Source organism: Gopherus evgoodei, chromosome 17, assembly GCF_007399415.2.
Source record: "Gopherus evgoodei ecotype Sinaloan lineage chromosome 17, rGopEvg1_v1.p, whole genome shotgun sequence".
NCBI lineage: Eukaryota > Metazoa > Chordata > Testudines > Testudinidae > Gopherus > Gopherus evgoodei.
The window spans coordinates 21,764,607-21,780,536 of NC_044338.1; the positions used below are offsets into that span (position 1 = coordinate 21,764,607).

The 15,930-nt window shown below is 58.2% G+C and overlaps 1 protein-coding gene across 4 annotated transcripts in view; it reads left to right on the top strand.

Annotated features, from left to right (window-relative positions):
- Positions 1–12,327, top strand: part of HIP1 (huntingtin interacting protein 1) — a 141,753-nt gene extending 129,426 nt beyond the window's left edge. For all 4 annotated transcript variants that reach the window (XM_030536606.1, XM_030536608.1, XM_030536607.1 and 1 more), the window contains 11 exons: positions 369–476; positions 566–702; positions 1,067–1,177; positions 1,842–1,900; positions 4,582–4,675; positions 5,792–5,892; positions 6,215–6,320; positions 7,300–7,423; positions 7,675–7,736; positions 7,964–8,075; positions 8,745–12,327. In XM_030536606.1, the coding sequence (XP_030392466.1) occupies positions 369–476; positions 566–702; positions 1,067–1,177; positions 1,842–1,900; positions 4,582–4,675; positions 5,792–5,892; positions 6,215–6,320; positions 7,300–7,423; positions 7,675–7,736; positions 7,964–8,075; positions 8,745–8,755 (1,025 nt within the window). In that variant the 3' untranslated portion in view covers positions 8,756–12,327. The remainder of the gene's footprint in view (positions 1–368; positions 477–565; positions 703–1,066; positions 1,178–1,841; positions 1,901–4,581; positions 4,676–5,791; positions 5,893–6,214; positions 6,321–7,299; positions 7,424–7,674; positions 7,737–7,963; positions 8,076–8,744) is intronic.
- The last annotated feature ends 3,603 nt before the right edge of the window (positions 12,328–15,930 follow it).

Consider the following 15,930-nt stretch of genomic DNA (forward strand, 5'->3'; position numbering starts at 1 on the left):
GGGGGCTGGGCTGTAGTTCCCAAAGCCAGGGCGCAGCGAGGCCACGTGCACTGGGGCTGCACACGCCCTCCGTGCCTGTACTGGCCTGACACTGGCTGGCGTGTGCACACACGGCTGCTGCGGACATTGTCCTGGGAAGGGGAATTCTGAGCTGCGGCGAGTGAGCTCAGGGCTGGGTCTGCGCCTGGCTCTGGTGCGCGGAGGGAGTGAGGAATATACCTGCTCAGCTCCCTTTGAATCTGACTCTCAAACCTGCGAGTCTTGTTTGCCTGAGAGACTGAGAGGGCAGCGATGGGGCTGGTTGAACTGCTGAGGTGGCCAGTGACTTGGCAGAGGCCGTCTCCCCATTCTGTCTCCTTTGACCGCAGATGTAAGCAGCCTGTTGCCATGTGTGGCCCTGTTTGCCCATCTCATCAGCGACACCATCTTGCAGGGCAGTGCCACCTCCCACATGGTCCCTATGGAGCCTGCTGACCGTAAGTATCCCCGCTGGGGCAAGGGGCTGGGGCTGTTCCCGCTGGGCTCTCCTGCCTTCCTCACCAGCTCTTGCCTGGCCTGCTTTCAGTGCTGTCGGAGATGTGTAAACAGTGCGGGAGCGAGGCCCTGCACTACCTTGGTGCCCTGAAAGACGAGGCTTCCCTGGGGGGCGCCGACTGCACTGCCGTCAGAAACTGCCTGAGCCGAATCAGCGCCCTCGGAGAGGTGAGAGGGCTGGGGGCTGGAACAAGCTGGAGGCACACCCCTCTCTGGGCAGGGGGGCCTGTCGTGGCTGTGGCCTGGGACAGGGCCGTAGGAGACTGACTGCTCCAGAGTAGGCAGTGGGCAGCAAGCAGGGGTTGGGAGGATCCCTCTGTGCGGGGGTGAGGATCTCTGAGAGAGGCAGAAGATACGGTCCAAGAGGGGAACTCCTGGGATAGGCGTCTTCCCTGCTCTTTGTCCCTTCCCTCTCTGACTTGGGGTGGCTGCCCTGGCAGGCTGGGGTCTGTGTCAGTGTGTGTGACCTGCCTTTCAGCCCTCCGCTGCCCCTTTCTGCTCAGCCGTTCACTCTCCCGTGTTCTCCTCCCAGGAGCTTCGGCCCAAAGGCCTGGACATTGAGCAGGAGGAGCTGGGGGACCTGGTGGACAAGGAGATGGCAGCTACGTCAGCAGCTGTCGAGACGGCAGTTGCCAGGATAGAGGTGAGTGGCTTGGGCAGGGGGGCGGGAGGGGCTGTTCCTTATGCAGCTTCACTCCCAGCAACCCCTGCTCTGCGGTGACTCAGACCAGCAGCCCCAGGGTCACCAAAGCAACACAGCCAGGCCCCACAGACGCCATGGGGAAGGCTCCAGCCAGTGAGCAGCCCACACTGAGCACCCGAAAGCTGCACCACCAGGACCCTCCCAGACTCCTGCTTTCTCAAGGAGCTGCACCAGCTGGAGGTCGCTGACCAGCCAGATGTTGCAGTCAGGTGGTGTCAGAGGCTGGAATCTGGTGTGTTCCCATGTGGGCCCGGGCACCACAGGCTAATGCACTGGCAGAATTGGAGCCATTGGAGGGCTGCTCCAGACCCATCTCCCATCTCCTGCCCCCTCAAACTCTGGGCAGGTGTACAGCCCGGTGCCATCACTTCAGGAGAGCGCTTGCAGGTCGAGCTGCAGGAGAGCAGTGGGGCGAGGGAATGCGGCTTGCAGGCCCTTGCCGTGGGCTCTCAGTCACAGTGCCTGGAGATGGTCCCCATGTGGGGTGATGGGGGGCTGTGGGTGGGCTTGGTGATAGATGAGGATCTGCCTTGTCCTGTGTAACCGGGTGTCCGCACACACTCTGACCATGAGTTTCACAGCGTGGCTCTGTCGCTCTAAACAGGATATGCTCAGCAAGTCTCGGGCTGGGGACACCGGGGTCAAGCTGGAGGTCAACGAGAGGTTAGTACAAAGCCAAGATCTACCCCTGCTTGCTGTCTGCAGTAAGAGCGGCTCCGTGGGCTGGTGCCGTGAGCACAGGAACTGCGGAGTTCTAATGCCGAGCCTGCCACTGACTTGTGAGGGGACTATCTGCCTGCCTTTGCAAGCAGGGATTGCGGCTCTGGCCTGGTGCCCAGCGGGGCTGGGAGGGCTCCTGCCTGTGATCACGGTGGAAGGGCTGATTCATGCTGAGCCACAGTAAAAGCATTAAAACGTCACAGTCAAGCAGCGAAAGCGAAGGGAAATGCTACATACAACAGGAGGAATGGTGGGGGGAAGGGCCAGCGGTGCTTGCAATAAAGACAAAAGCACTTGGGGTTTCCCACGACCTCGCTATGTTCCAGGGAAAGTGGGGAGACTGTCGGGGGAAGCGTGCTCCCCCCACCCCTCAGGCCCACCACCCTGTGTTGCAGCGCTGGTACCTCCGCGAGGCACGCGGCCAGGCATGTAACCATGATCTCTCGTGCGCTGTTTGAGGGAGAGTCCTGTGTTTGCTGCCAGCACTAGCTGTGGGGGAGCTCCCCATGCAGGGCACCAGAACAAGGCCTAGGCACCCTCGACCCAATGGGGAATTGCACCCCAAGGGAATGAGCGTGCTCCCCAGAGCGCCTGCAGGCCGGAGCCCTTCTCCCTCATAGCGGGCTGAGGCCAGAGGGCACTGAGGAGCCTGTCGTGTAGGGAGGGTGACGTTGCTGGGTGCTCACCCTCCGAGTGGGCGGTGCTTGGGAGAGCTGTGCTCAGCAGAGGAGCCCCATGGGCGCTGTCTTCCTGCCAGTCTAGCTGCTGGGGGAGAGGAGTCTGTGGAGCCATGAGGGGAATTAGTGAATGGGAATTAGTTTCTTACCTAGTTTTAGAGATGTAGGACTGGAAGGTCCTCTGATGCAGCCCCTGCACTGACCAGCCCTGACAGGGGTTTGTCCACCCTCCAGTGACGGGGATTCCACAGCCTCCCTGGGAAGCCTGTGCCAGAGCTTAGCCACCCTGAGAGTTAGAAAGATTTTCCTAATATCGAACCTAAGTCTCCCTGGCTGCAGATTAAGCCCATTGCTTCTTTTTGTTCCTTCAGTGGATGGAGAATGACTGAGCACTGGTCTCTATAGCAGCCCTTAATGTATTGGAAGACTGTATCAGGTCCCTCCTCAGTCTCCTTTTCTCCAGACTAAACACTCCCAGTTTTCTAACCTCTCCTCACACGTCAGGTTTCTAAACCTTTGAGCGTTTTTGTTGCTGTCCTCTGGTCTCTCTCCAGTTTGTCCACATCTTTCCTAAAGCGCAGGGCCCAGACTTGGACTCAGTGTTCCCGCCGATGCCATCCCAGTGCTGAGCAGAGGGAGAATTACCTCATCGGTCTAACATACACCACCCCAAAACGATACTCACCTTTTTCACAGCTCTGTCACATTACCTCATATTCAGTTTGTGCTCCACTATAACCGCGAGTGCTTCCCAGCAATCCTGCAGCCTAGCCAGTTATTCTCCAGTTTGTAGTTGTGTATTTGATTTTTTCCTTCCCAAGTGCAGTACTTTGCACTTTCCCCTATTGAATTTCATCTTATTCATTTCAGATCAGTTCTCCATTTTGTTTTGAATTCTAATCCTGTTGTCCAAGGCACTTACAACCCCTCCCAGCCTGGTTTCATCTGCAGGTTTTATAAGCTTCCCATTATCTTCTCCATTATCCAAGTCATTAATGCAGATACTGAATAGTACCAGACCCAGGACTGACCACTGCGGGTCCCCACTAGATATGCTCTCCGGTTTGACAGCAAACCATTGATAACTACTCTTTGAGTACAGTCTTTCAACCAGTTGTGCACCCGCCTTATAGTAATTTCATCTAGACCACATTTCTCTAGGTCAGTGGTTCTCAACATTTCCAGACTACTGTACCCCACGTTTACTTCACTTAAAAACTAGTTGCTTACAAATTCAGACAAAAATACAAGTGTCACAGCCACACCAGTGCTGACAAATCGTTTACTTTCATCTTTTGTATGAAATTCTAGTTTGCACTGTCTTTACTCGTGCTTTTTCTGTGGCCTGTTGTAAAACTAAGCAAATAACTAGATGACTTGATGTATCTAGAATTCCTCTGTGTACCCCAAGGGGTATGTATGTTGAGAACCACTGGTCTAGTTTGCTTAGGAGAATGTCATGTGGGACTGTGTAAAAAGCCTGACCCAAATCGAGATGTATCACATCTACTGCTTACCCCATCCCTATTAGGCCAGTAACCCTGTCAGAAAAGCACATTTGATTGGTTTGGCATGATTTATCCATGCTGCCTACTCCTTATAACCTTAGTATCCTCTAGGCACTTACAAATGGATTGTTTAATAATTTGTTCCAGTATCTGTCCAAGTATTGAAATTAGGCTGACTGGTCTGTAATCCCACAGGTCCTCTTTGTTCCCCCTGTTAAAGCCAGGTGCTATATTTGCCCTTCTCCAGTCCTCGGGGGGCCTCTCCTCCAGGAGTTCTCGAAAATAATCCTGATGGTTCGACGATTGCTTCAGCTGTTTCCTCCAGTGCCCCAGGATAAATTTCATCAGGCTCTACCGACTTGATTATATCTAACTTAGCTAAATATTTTTTAACTTGTTTGGTCCCTGCCTTCTCGCAAGCTGCCTTGCTCTCTTGCAGGATTCTGGGCTCCTGCACAGACCTGATGCAGGCTATCCAGGTGCTAGTCCTGGCTTCTAAGGACCTCCAGAGGGAGATTGTGGAGAGCGGAAGGGTAAGCAGGGCACTCGCTAGCATGCACCCCCTGGGAGAGCTGCTCCTGGCAGCCCTGTGTCAGTCACTCCGTGGCTAACACCAGCTCCCAGCCTTCTCTTGCAGCTGGGACAGATTAGGGTCTCCATAGTAGCTGGAGGCCACTGATTCAGAGGGCCAGAGAGAGGTGTTTCCTCAGGATCTGGGAGTGTGAGCTTCACACACCCTGTAGCTATGGAGCCAGCTACCGGAAGTGGGGGGCACCAGCTGGGAAGCCCAGAGGCACTTTCCAACATGGCCAGCTTCAGGCTCCAGAGACGTTTGGGAGGGATCCGGTTCTCAAAGAGCGAGGCCAAGACCTCTGCTGGGCCCGTCAGAGCCTGTCCCCGCCCTGAGCTGTGTGGGTCCGGACCTGCCCTGCAGCTGCTTCCCCAGCCGTGGCGAGTTTGAATGCAATTAAATGGAATGGCCACAGAGCCAGCAGACACTTATCGCTAAGGGAGTGATGGGGACCTACAGTAGCAGCCAAAGCTGCTGGGGGCACCAGTGCCAGCCACTGGTAACCGCTGGCCTTGGACACCATGGTCTTTCCATGGCTGGCAGCATCCTTCGATTTGGGGCGAGGTTCCCCAGCTCCACTGTGAGTGGCGGTGGGGCACTCAGGACTGGGTCCTGAGGGTCTGACAGACGACATGCTGCTCTGAGCTGGGGCAGAGACCTCCCCCGAGAAGCAAATAGGGGTTTAGAAGAGGAGTGAAGCAGATCCAGGGGTTGGGTGGCCAGGAGGGCTGAGGGGAAGATGGAGAGCAGAACTGTAGGCCAGGTCAGAGAGCCAAAGGCTGTAAACCTCTCCCCGCTGCCACGGAAGGGCTGCTGTCTGTGGAGTCCTCACTTCTGGGTCCGTGTGTCTGGGACATTAAACCCTGCCCGGGTTACTGCTCAGCTTCTTCCACAAACCTCCACCCTAGCTGCTCTGGGAGCTCCTGACTCTTCCTCCTCCTCGACCATGGTGCTTCTCCCCAGCCCGGTCACCATCCCCGCAGGCTAGGGACAAGGCAGGGCCAGAGTGATTGAGCTGCATCTGCTGTTCCCCAGCCTCCCATGCGTGACCCTTGGGTGTTTCTCCTTTGAACGACAGGGCGCGGCTTCCCCCAAGGAGTTCTACGCCAGGAATTCCCGCTGGACGGAGGGCCTGATCTCCGCGTCCAAAGCCGTGGGCTGGGGAGCCACCGTCATGGTGTAAGTGCCCATTGGGGCAGCGGCGGCTTCACATTGTGGGGACTGTGAGTGAGACAACCGGGGGTCTGAGATGGGTGGTGAACGTGTAAAGTCTTTGGGAAGTGCAGTGCCAGTCCCGGCTGAGTCCTTCCCAAGAGTTCCCATGTGATGCCCAGTGAACCGCTGCCAGAGAGCTGGGGACAAGCCTGTGCCCTGCCGGTGCCTCGGCTCTGGGGAGCTGAGTGCCACAGTGACATCCCCTTGCCCAGGCTGGTGAGGGTGTGGGTTTTTTGGTGGAGGCTGCCCATTGGGGTCCCAGCCACTCCATTGCTGCCTTCCACAGTGACGCCGCTGACCTGGTGGTGCAAGGAAAAGGCAAATTCGAGGAGCTGATGGTATGTTCTCATGAGATCGCGGCTAGCACTGCCCAGCTGGTGGCTGCCTCTAAGGTAGGAGCTTTGCCCAGTCGCTCTCCTCTGTATACAGCCTGGTCATGTGTGGGGTGCTGGCTGGCTTGCCTGCTTGCAATAGGGCGGCTCCATTGGTGGGGGTGGGAGGAGTGGCCAGTTGATACCCCTGTGGACTGTCCCCTGGTCAGCTCCCATGCTCAGAGCATAGATGCAGGAGCAAGTGAGAGCACCAACACCCCCCCCCCCCCAAATTCAGCTACTCACTGTGGGCTAGCAGCTCAACTCCTTCCCCTGGGGCAGGGGGCAGGGAGCAGGGCTGGCAGGGGGGAGGGATAGTTCAGTCATTTGATCATTGGCCTGCTAAACCCAGGATTGTGAGTTCAATCCTTGAGGGGGCCACTTAGGGATCTGGGGCAAAAATTGGTCCTGCTAGTGAAGGCAGGGGGCTGGACTCGATGACCTTTCAAGATCCCTTCCAGTTCTAGGAGATTGGTATATCTCCTATTATTATTATTATTAGGGGGCGGGGCTGGCAGCACGACTCCTCCCGCTGGCAGGGTCCAGGGCTAGCGGCATGACTCTTCCCGCCCCCCACCCCCCCAGGGCAGGGTCCAGGGCTAGCTGCATGGCTCCTCCCCCTGGGTGAAGGAGGCGGGGCTAGCAGTATGACTCCCACCCCTGGGTGAGGAGTTAGCCGTACAAGTCCCATCCCCACACAATCCTTGCTCTTGGTGAGCAATTCTCCCATGCACCTGTGCAAAGAGGAGGCTCTTTATGCCTTCCACCCCTCCACCCCCCCCGGCAGCGCAGTGCAGGCCTCGGTCTGGCCCTGTGTGCTAGCCACTGATGCAGCTTTCGGCTCCTGGCGGCCGTAGGCACAGAGCACAGCTCCCCGGAGCACTGAGCATGCAGTGCTGTGATCGCACGGCCCCTGAAGCCAGCCCAGTAAATGGGTTGTTTCCTCTCCTGGCCCATCCTCTGTGTGAGGCGAGTGTGACCCTTCTCTTTGATCCGGCAGGTGAAAGCGGATAAGGACAGTGCTAACCTGGCCAGGCTCCGGCAGGCATCACGAGGAGTCAACCAGGCCACTGCCGGGGTGGTGGCCTCCACCAAGTCAGGGAAGTCTCAGATTGAGGAGAAAGGTGAGTGCCAGGCTCATCTGGATGGGAAAATCTCTGCCCAGCTTCCCTAAAGGGCTCGTCACGTCTCCAGCCACTGTGCAGATCGGAGCCCCTCCCATTTCACTGTCTCCCATCGGGCCGATCCTTCCTCTCAGTGTGCTCATCTGTCGGCTGGGGAGCCCGCTCGGTATTCTCAGCCCAGCATCCGGGGGAGTCCTGGGCGCTGGGGAGCAGCTCCTAACGGGTGCAACTTGTCTGTTCTTCCCCGGCAGACAGTATGGACTTCTCCAGCATGACACTAACTCAGATCAAGCGCCAGGAAATGGACTCGCAGGTAGGGGAATCGTCTCTCAGGCTGCCTAACATCTGCACCATTGTTTCTGGCCTGTTCAGCATTAACGAGAGCGGGTTTAGCAGACAGACACACATGCTGCTGGGGAGCTGAGGGTGGCTCAGAGTGGGCTGGGCCCAGGATGGCGTGGGGTGGGGGTGTGTGCGGTGGGACAGAGGAGGCCCAGCTGCTGGCCTAGGTCATGAGAAGGCGTTCCCCTTCCCCACTAGGTGCGAGTGTTGGAGCTGGAAAACCAGCTGCAGAAGGAGCGCCAGAAGCTGGGAGAACTCCGCAAGAAGCATTATAAGCTAGCGGGCGTGGCGGAGGGCTGGGATGAGGACGGTAAGTACCAGGGGATGCAGGGGGCAGGGAAGTGTACAGGAAGCAGACCAGCTGGGAGGATTACCCTGGAGAAATCTGATACAAGCACGGAGCCAATGAGATGTGAGAGCCCAGGCAGGGGTCAGGGATCATTATCCCACAGTCCTCATGGAGGAGACTGAGGCAGAGAGGTTGTGGTTTGCCTAGGGCCACCCAAAGAGTCTGAGCTGAGAGTAGCACCCAGGAGTCTCTGCATCCCTTGCTTAACCCACTAGACGGCACCGCGAAATTACACCACAAAACAGACTTTCACTTGGGGTGTTGTGGGAGCTGGGCTATTGCGACTCCTGGCTACTCCTTCCAGCCTCTGACACCGGGGGACGCTGTGGGAAGCGGGGCAGGAGCTGGCTATGGGGGAGCTCCCCAGCTACTCCCTTCCAGCCTCTGATACCGGGGGGCGCTGTGGGGAGCGGGGCAGGAGCTCGCTGTGGGGAACTCCTGGCTACTCCGGTCCTGCCTCTGCCAGCAGGGAGTGCTATGGGGAGTGGGGCAGGGACAGTGGCTGAGGAGACCATGCATTTCTTCTGAGGAGGAGTCCCTGGAGCCTGGCAGGGACAGTATTTGTTCTCTCCCCAGTCCTAGAGCCCTCTGACCCTCTGTCTGCCCTTGCTGGCATTCCTCCCCCTCCAGCTGCAGAGTAGCTTCCCATGACTGAATCAGCGACCGACGGGCACCCCTTCAGTTGGCCGTGACCCAGCTTGGTGCAGCTCTTCCTGAAGATACAAAATAAACGGTGCAAAATCCTCCTTGAAGCACATGTCCTCTGCGTTCCCAAGGACCCTCCTCCAGCGCACCCGGCCGGGCAGCCGCCCAACCCTCGACTGGGCAAGTAGAAAGTGCGGAGGCCTGAAGTGCCCGGAGCAAGGCTCCCACAGCCATGGCAGCGCCGGCTCCCCACGGCCACGGGACACAGACTCTGCCCGCGTGTTTAGTGCACTGCTTTGGGTCCCGACTGTAGGCCCTGGTTCGTTCTTGCACAGACTCTGAACCGGTTCTTCCTCGGCGACACGAGCCAGGACGCACCCTGTGCCCTGGCGACAGCAGCTCCGATCTGGTGGGGGGGGCTAGGGCTTTCTGACCCCACTGTGCTTCGCCAGCCCCCCGCCAGACAGCGCCTGTGTCAGGCTGGGCAAGGCATGGAAATGCAGCCGAGCCAGTTCTCCTGCTGGCGAGGCTAGGCAGGCACTGGGCTTGGTGCTGGGCACACTGCCCTCCCCACCCCCACACTCCTTCTCCCTCTCCCACTTGCTGTTCTAAGCTGGCCCTGTGCAGCCAAGAGCCCGTGGGGGGCGTGCTGCACCCGGGGGTGGACGACGAGTGCCTTTCACTGCTGGAAGAGGGCCAGCGTGCCACAATAACACCTCATCCGCGAGTGTCTTACTGCACTTGGAACGGGCCATCCCAGGGCAGCCGGCCTCCAGCTGCGGGAGCTGCCAGCGGAGCCCCAGCACGCAGTCCGGGGAAGCCCTGGTCCCTTAAAGCCATGTGCTAGACAGCCGCTGGGGGATGGGCTGCGGAGACGCTCCCCCAAGCAGAGGGCAGCGCCCGCCCCTGAGCCCCCGGTGACTCGGCCGGACGGCGTGGAAGAGGGTCTGCTGAGCTCCTCGCCTGGTCCTGGGAACTGGCCCAGCCCCACCCCAGAGCAGGGAGCTGGCCCAGCCTGGTGCCTGGAGCAGATCACTGTGTTAGTGCCAGCAATAAACCTCTGACTGAGGTGCTTGCCCCGGCACAAGCAGGAGGCATCTCTGAGATCCTGCTGCTCCGTCCCAACCTCTGCCCTTGCCAGCGGGGAGAGTTACCCGGGCCGCCCCTGCGGGTAGTACGCGGAGCTGCCCCACCAGCTCTGATCCCCGCCCAGGGGGAAGGGGCACTTGGACCCTGGCTCCTGGCAGGCTGCACCAGCTGCCAGTTCTCACTGATCTGAGCAGCATGGCTGGTGCAGACTGCAGGCGGCTGGTGCTGGACTGACCCTCGGTGCCCTCCGGGGGCTGCTCTAGAATTGGGAACAAGCACGGTCCCCTTCGCTGCCTCTCTGCCCTCCATGCTGGCACACAGCTGGGCATCGTCTGGGCACTGTGAGCCCGCGGGGGCAGCCCATGGCCCGGGGAGCTGCTGTAGGGTTTGCTTGGGAAGCCAGGGATGGGAGCAGAGCCGCGACCCCTGGGAACACCTCCCTTCCCTTCTAAACGGGGCAGAGGAGGCTGAAGCCGCTTGGTGGCCTGTGTCATTTCACCCCTTTCGAGGCAGCGAATCCAAAGGCAACCCGGGGTCCTTTTGGCTCCCCGCTGAACTCCTTGGGGAGCTCATCCCTCCCTGGGAGCCCAGCCAGCTGCTCAGAGCATGACCACCCCATTATGGAGATCCTCCCCCGTCCCCGCTCAGGCAGCCCCCGCCGGGATGGAGGGGCCGTCTGCCCTAGCAATAACAAAACACCGTCCTGCTCTGCTAACAGGGAGGGGGCTTTCAGGCGCTGCCTCTCAGCCAGTGCTGACAAAGGAGTCAGTGAAATATCCTCCCTGCTGCCACAGCCGGGCAGTCCTGGGCTGCACTGGGGCAGTTCATGCAAATCGTGACCAGTTTCATCCCATGGGAATCCCACTGCAGTGAGATGTGGAGGCAAATTTGGCTTTGCGTGTGTGTGGCTGGTCCCCTTGTCCCTGCCAGGGCCTGTGGCTGCCCGGTGCGTGTGGCCGGTTCCCCTCCCCCTGCCAGGGCCAGGGGCTGTGGGTCGGTGCCCCGTGTGTGTGGCCGGTTCCCCTGCCGGGGCCAGTGGCTGAAGGTCGGTGCCGGGTGCGTGTGGCCGGTTCCCCTGCCAGGGCCAGTGGCTGCTGATCAGTGCCTGGTGCATGTGGCCGGTTCCCCTGCCACGGCCAGTGGCTGCAGGTCGGTGCCGGGTGCATGTGGCCGGTGCCCCTGCCACGGCCAGTGGCTGCAGGTCGGTGCCTGGTGCATGTGGCCGGTTTCCCCTGCCAGGGCCAGTGGCTGCTGATCAGTGCCTGGTGCATGTGGCCGGTTCCCCTGCTAGGGCCAGTGGCTGCTGATCAGTGCCTGGTGCATGTGGCCGGTTGCCCTGCCATGGCCAGTGGCTGCATGTCGGTGCCTGGTGCATGTGGCCGGTTCCCCTGCCAGGGCCAATGGCTGCAGGTCGGTGCCTGGTGCATGTGGCCGGTTCCCCTGCCAGGGCCAGTGGCTACAGATCGGTGCCCGGTCTCACGTGCCTCTGGCTGGGATGGGGTTGCCACCTAGTTGGTCCCCAGTGTCTAATTTGAACCCCAGCTGGTTCAAGCAGTAGCGATAGTTGGGCCCGACTCAGACCTGGTCTGTGTCCAGATCCATGGATGCCATCACTGCCCCCCCATCCCCCGGGGCTGAGTCTGTCCCTATGAGAAGTAGCTGTTACCCCTTGTCAGCAATGGCTGCAGCCGGGCCCTGGGGAAGATCTAAGCTGGATCTGCATGGGATGCCTGGGGACTTGGGAGCAGCACTCTTACAGCCTGGCCGATAACAGGACTGAAGTTTGTCAATCAGCCAGTCACCCGGCAGCACTGGCTCCCCTCTCTCAGGAGCCGGCCACGGCCCAGCCGCCTCCAGCTAAGCTGACAGCCGTGGCCCAGCCCAAGCCATAGCAGGACAAGCCGGGACAGCCCAGCCTCTGTCCATGCTGGCTCTGGCATGTGGCACCACGTGCCAGTCTGGGCTCCTGTTGTGCCTGAGTAGGAGGAAAACAGAGCCCGGCCTTCAGGCAGGCAGCATGTGGGTCTGTGGGGGTTCACCACGTGGGTCCCCATGTGCTGGCCCCAGCCCCGGATCTCTGCTCTGAGACACTAACACTAACCCTTGCTCCTGACGGAGCCCATGTGGTGCTATGGCCCTGCCCTGCAGGGGCGCCCAGCCCCGTAGGGCTTTGTGCCTGGTGCTTTCAGTGCCTCCAGTCAGCATGATCCACCCCACGCCACACCCGCCGCAGGCCGGCAGACCAAATGCAGCCCCGGCTCCAAGGAGCACCCTTGGCCTGCAACTACCTCCGAAGCAATAGGAGCTGCAGCAGGCAGGCGTGGGGGCATGCTTACATCCCCTTCTCCTGGGCTGGAGCGGGGTCCCACCTGGGCAGCTCAACCCCAGCTACCTCAGCTCTCCAGGCTGGGGACACAGGGACAGAGCCAGGAGGAAGAGCAGGAATAGAGGGGTTAGAGGAGATGGGGGGCTGATGGAGGGATTCTGGGGATGGAGGGCAGGGGCTGATGGGTTCTCAGCAGGAGAGAGATGGGGGCTGATGGAGGGATTCTGGGGGATGGAGGAGGAGGGGGGCTGATGGGAGGGGTTCTGGGGATGGGGGGGCTGATGGGTTCTCAGCAGGAGAGAGGTGGGGGCTGATGGAGGGGTTCTGGGGATGAGGGGGGGCTGACGGGTTCTCAGCAGGAGAGAGGTGGGGGCTGATGGAGGGATTCTGGGGGATGGAGCAGGAGGGGGCTGATGGGAGGGGTTCTGGGGATGGAGGGGGGGCTGACGGGTTCTCAGCAGGAGAGAGGTGGGGGCTGATGGAGGGATTCTGGGGGATGGAGGAGGAGGGGGCTGATGGGAGGGGTTCTGGGGATGGAGGGGGGACTGACGGGTTCTCAGCAGGAGAGAGGTGGGGGCTGATGGAGGGATTCTGGGGGATGGAGCAGGAGGGGGCTGATGGGAGGGTTCTGGGGATGGAGGGGGGGCTGACGGGTTCTCAGCAGGAGAGAGGTGGGGGGCTGATGGAGGTGGAGGGGGCAGATGGGAGGGGTTCTGGGGGATGGAGGAGGAGGGAGTCTGATGGGTTCTCGGCAGGAGAGAAGTGGTGGCAGATGGAGGGTTTCTGGGGGATGGAGGAGATGGGCTGATGGGAGGGGTTCTCAGCAGCACAGAAGTGGGGGGCTGACGGAGTGGTTCGGGGTGGCGGGGATGTGGGGGCTGACGGGTTCTCGGCAGGATGGGGGTGGAGGAGGCTGACCGGAATCTCGGATGAATCTCGGAGAAATCAGTTTGTTTCCAAGTGAAGTGACCTTTCCCTCGTCTCTGAAGTGTTCCCGAGCCCGGGTGACTGAGCGTCCTGGGGGCAGCTGCCAGGTTCACTGCTCCATCTGGCTCGCACAGGGCTCGGGCAGCCAGCTGCTGCCAAGCAGAGCTTTTAATGATTGTACGGAGGGAGGGTTCATGGTCTCAGATGGTGATTGTGTGTCTCTATTTTTAAATAAATCTTTCAGCCCAGCGGTGGCAGTCACTCTGCAGCGTCCTGTTCAGTTTGGGGTTCAACTGAAGTGGCTTGTTCGGGCTGTGACGCATTTTCTGTGTGGCGTCACATGGGATATTATGGGCTGTTCTGCTCACCCCAGCTGAAAAAAATACACGCGAAAAAGGGGCTCTGTAGCCAGGGCTGCGGGTCACTGAAGGGAGGTTAGTGTGGCCTAAAGGAGAATGCACTGGTGTGACAGCAGGTGAATCACAGAACCCTCCCTTGGAGCTGCCCCTGATGTGCCCAGACCTCCTTCTGCCCCTGCCCGCTTGGGACTTCAGCACCTGTCTTGCTGAGCCCGACATGCCTGTCTGCTCCAAACACAGGACCCAGGGTCTGAACCACGTACCCCACAGCTGCAGGTTTACCTGAAAGCAGCTTACAGAAGTGTTCCTGTCTTTAACACTCAGAATGCCCAACTCCCAATGGGTCTAAACCCAAATAAATCCGTTTATACAGGATAAACTCATAAATTGTTCGCCCTCTTTAACACAGAGAGAGATGTGCATAGCTGTCTCCCCCCCCCCCACCGCTATTAATACACACTCTGGGTTAAATAATAAGTAAAAGTGATTTTATTAAATACAGAAAGTAGGATTTAAGTGGTTTCAAGTAGTAACAGACAGAACAAAGTAAGTCACCAAGCAAAATAAAATAAAATGCACAAATCTGTCTAATGAAACTGAGTATAGAGAATCTCACCCTCAGAGTAAGTTTTTTTTTTTTTTTCCTCAGACTGGACACAGGTCTGGGCACAATCCTTTCCCCTGGTACAGCCCTTGTTCCAGCGCAGGTGGCAGCTACGGATTTCCCAGGATTGCAGCCCCCCTCTTTGTTCTGTTCCACCCCTTTATTATCAATTGCATAAGGCGGGAATCCTTTGTCCCTCTCTGGGTTCACACCCCACCCCTCTGTCTCAATGGAAAAGCACCAGGTTAAAGATGGATTCCAGTTCAGTGTGACATGATCCCAATCACTGCAAGGCTTCATTACCCACTTGCCAGCACACAACGTCTACAGGAAGACTTACAAGTAAAACAGAGCCATCTGCAGTCAATTGTCCTGGTTAATGGGGGTCACAAGATTCCAAACCACCATTAATGGCCCACACTTTGCATAATTACAATAGGCCCTCAGAGTTATGTTTCATATTTTAGTTTCAGATACAAGAGTGATACATTTATACAAATAGGATGATTCCACGCAGTAGACAATAATTTGTAATGATACCCTTACACGAGACCTTTTGCATGAAGCATGTTCTAGTTACATTATATTCACTCATTAGCATCTTTTTATAAAACCATATAGACTGCAACGTCACAACTGGCAGTCGGGAGACCTGGGTTCTAGTCCTGGCTCTGCTGGGTGACCTCTGAGCCAAGTAACATCTTTGTGTCTCTGTGCCTCAGTTTCCACATCTTTAAAATGGGGACCAGGATTCTACCCTCCATTGTAAAGCCCTGTGATCGCTGCAAATGAAAAGTCCTCGGTGAGAATAGTATCCAGCCCTTCCCATAGCAGTTTTCATCCGTAGATTGCAAGGAGGTCAGTGTGGCTTAGTCCCATTGTACAGATGGGGAAACCTGAGACACAGGGGAAGTGACTTGCCCAAGGTCAGCCAGCAGCCCAGTGGCAGAGCTGAGCATTAAACTCAATTTCCTGAGGACCAGTGCTCTGCCTACTAGGCAACACTGCCTCCCCTAAAAAATAGACATTACATTCTTGCCTGGCCCCTCATTTCCTGAGCACATGAGAAGGGAGATGGAAAAGACTGGGAGGAGGAGAAGACGAGGATATGAAACAGGCATGCCAGGTGCTCATACAAGAACCAGAAAGGCAGCATGTTTAAAACTGCTGAATGGACATTTGTAGCCAGTGCATTGTAACCCGTGGAACTGACTGCCGCAGGGCCATGTGCTTACAGACTGTACATTGACATGGACAATGAGAAGGCCAGAGATCTGTGAGCTGAGGTACAAATGTACAAAGGCTGCTAACATGCAGCCTTTAGCATATGAGCCATCCACTGTATGCCAGGAGCCAGGAAGCCTCCCCTCTGGGAAAGCTCCTTGCATAATTGCCTTGGGGTTCCCCGCCTCTGTTGGGACAGGATCCAGGCCTGCCTGGGGGGCCACACCTGCTGGGAGCATTCTGCAGCTATGAGCGAGGGCCAGGGGCCTCGGCCGTAACCCAGTGCCGCTGCTGCGTAAAGGGCTGGGCTTCATTCTTGCAGTCACACAGGAGGCCCCGTATCTCCCAGCAGCTGGGGGCCAGGGGGAGCAGCTCCAGCCTTGTGCCTCCCTTGCACTCTGGGGTCCCTTCCTCGCTCTTCTGTTGCATCCTTGTTCCTGGGGTTTAGCTCACCGCCTCTGGGTTCTCGTGCGAGGAGTCCTCTGGCAGCAGACTAGCTGGGAGGCTAATAGGGCTCTTTCCAGCTCGGGTATCTCCTTGAGCCCGCAGGTTCGCTGCAGTGGGGTCATTTCCTTGGGCTTGGGACGTATTGCACCTTCTGACCTAACCAGTGCACGGGTTTGAGTTGGCATCCCGTTCCGG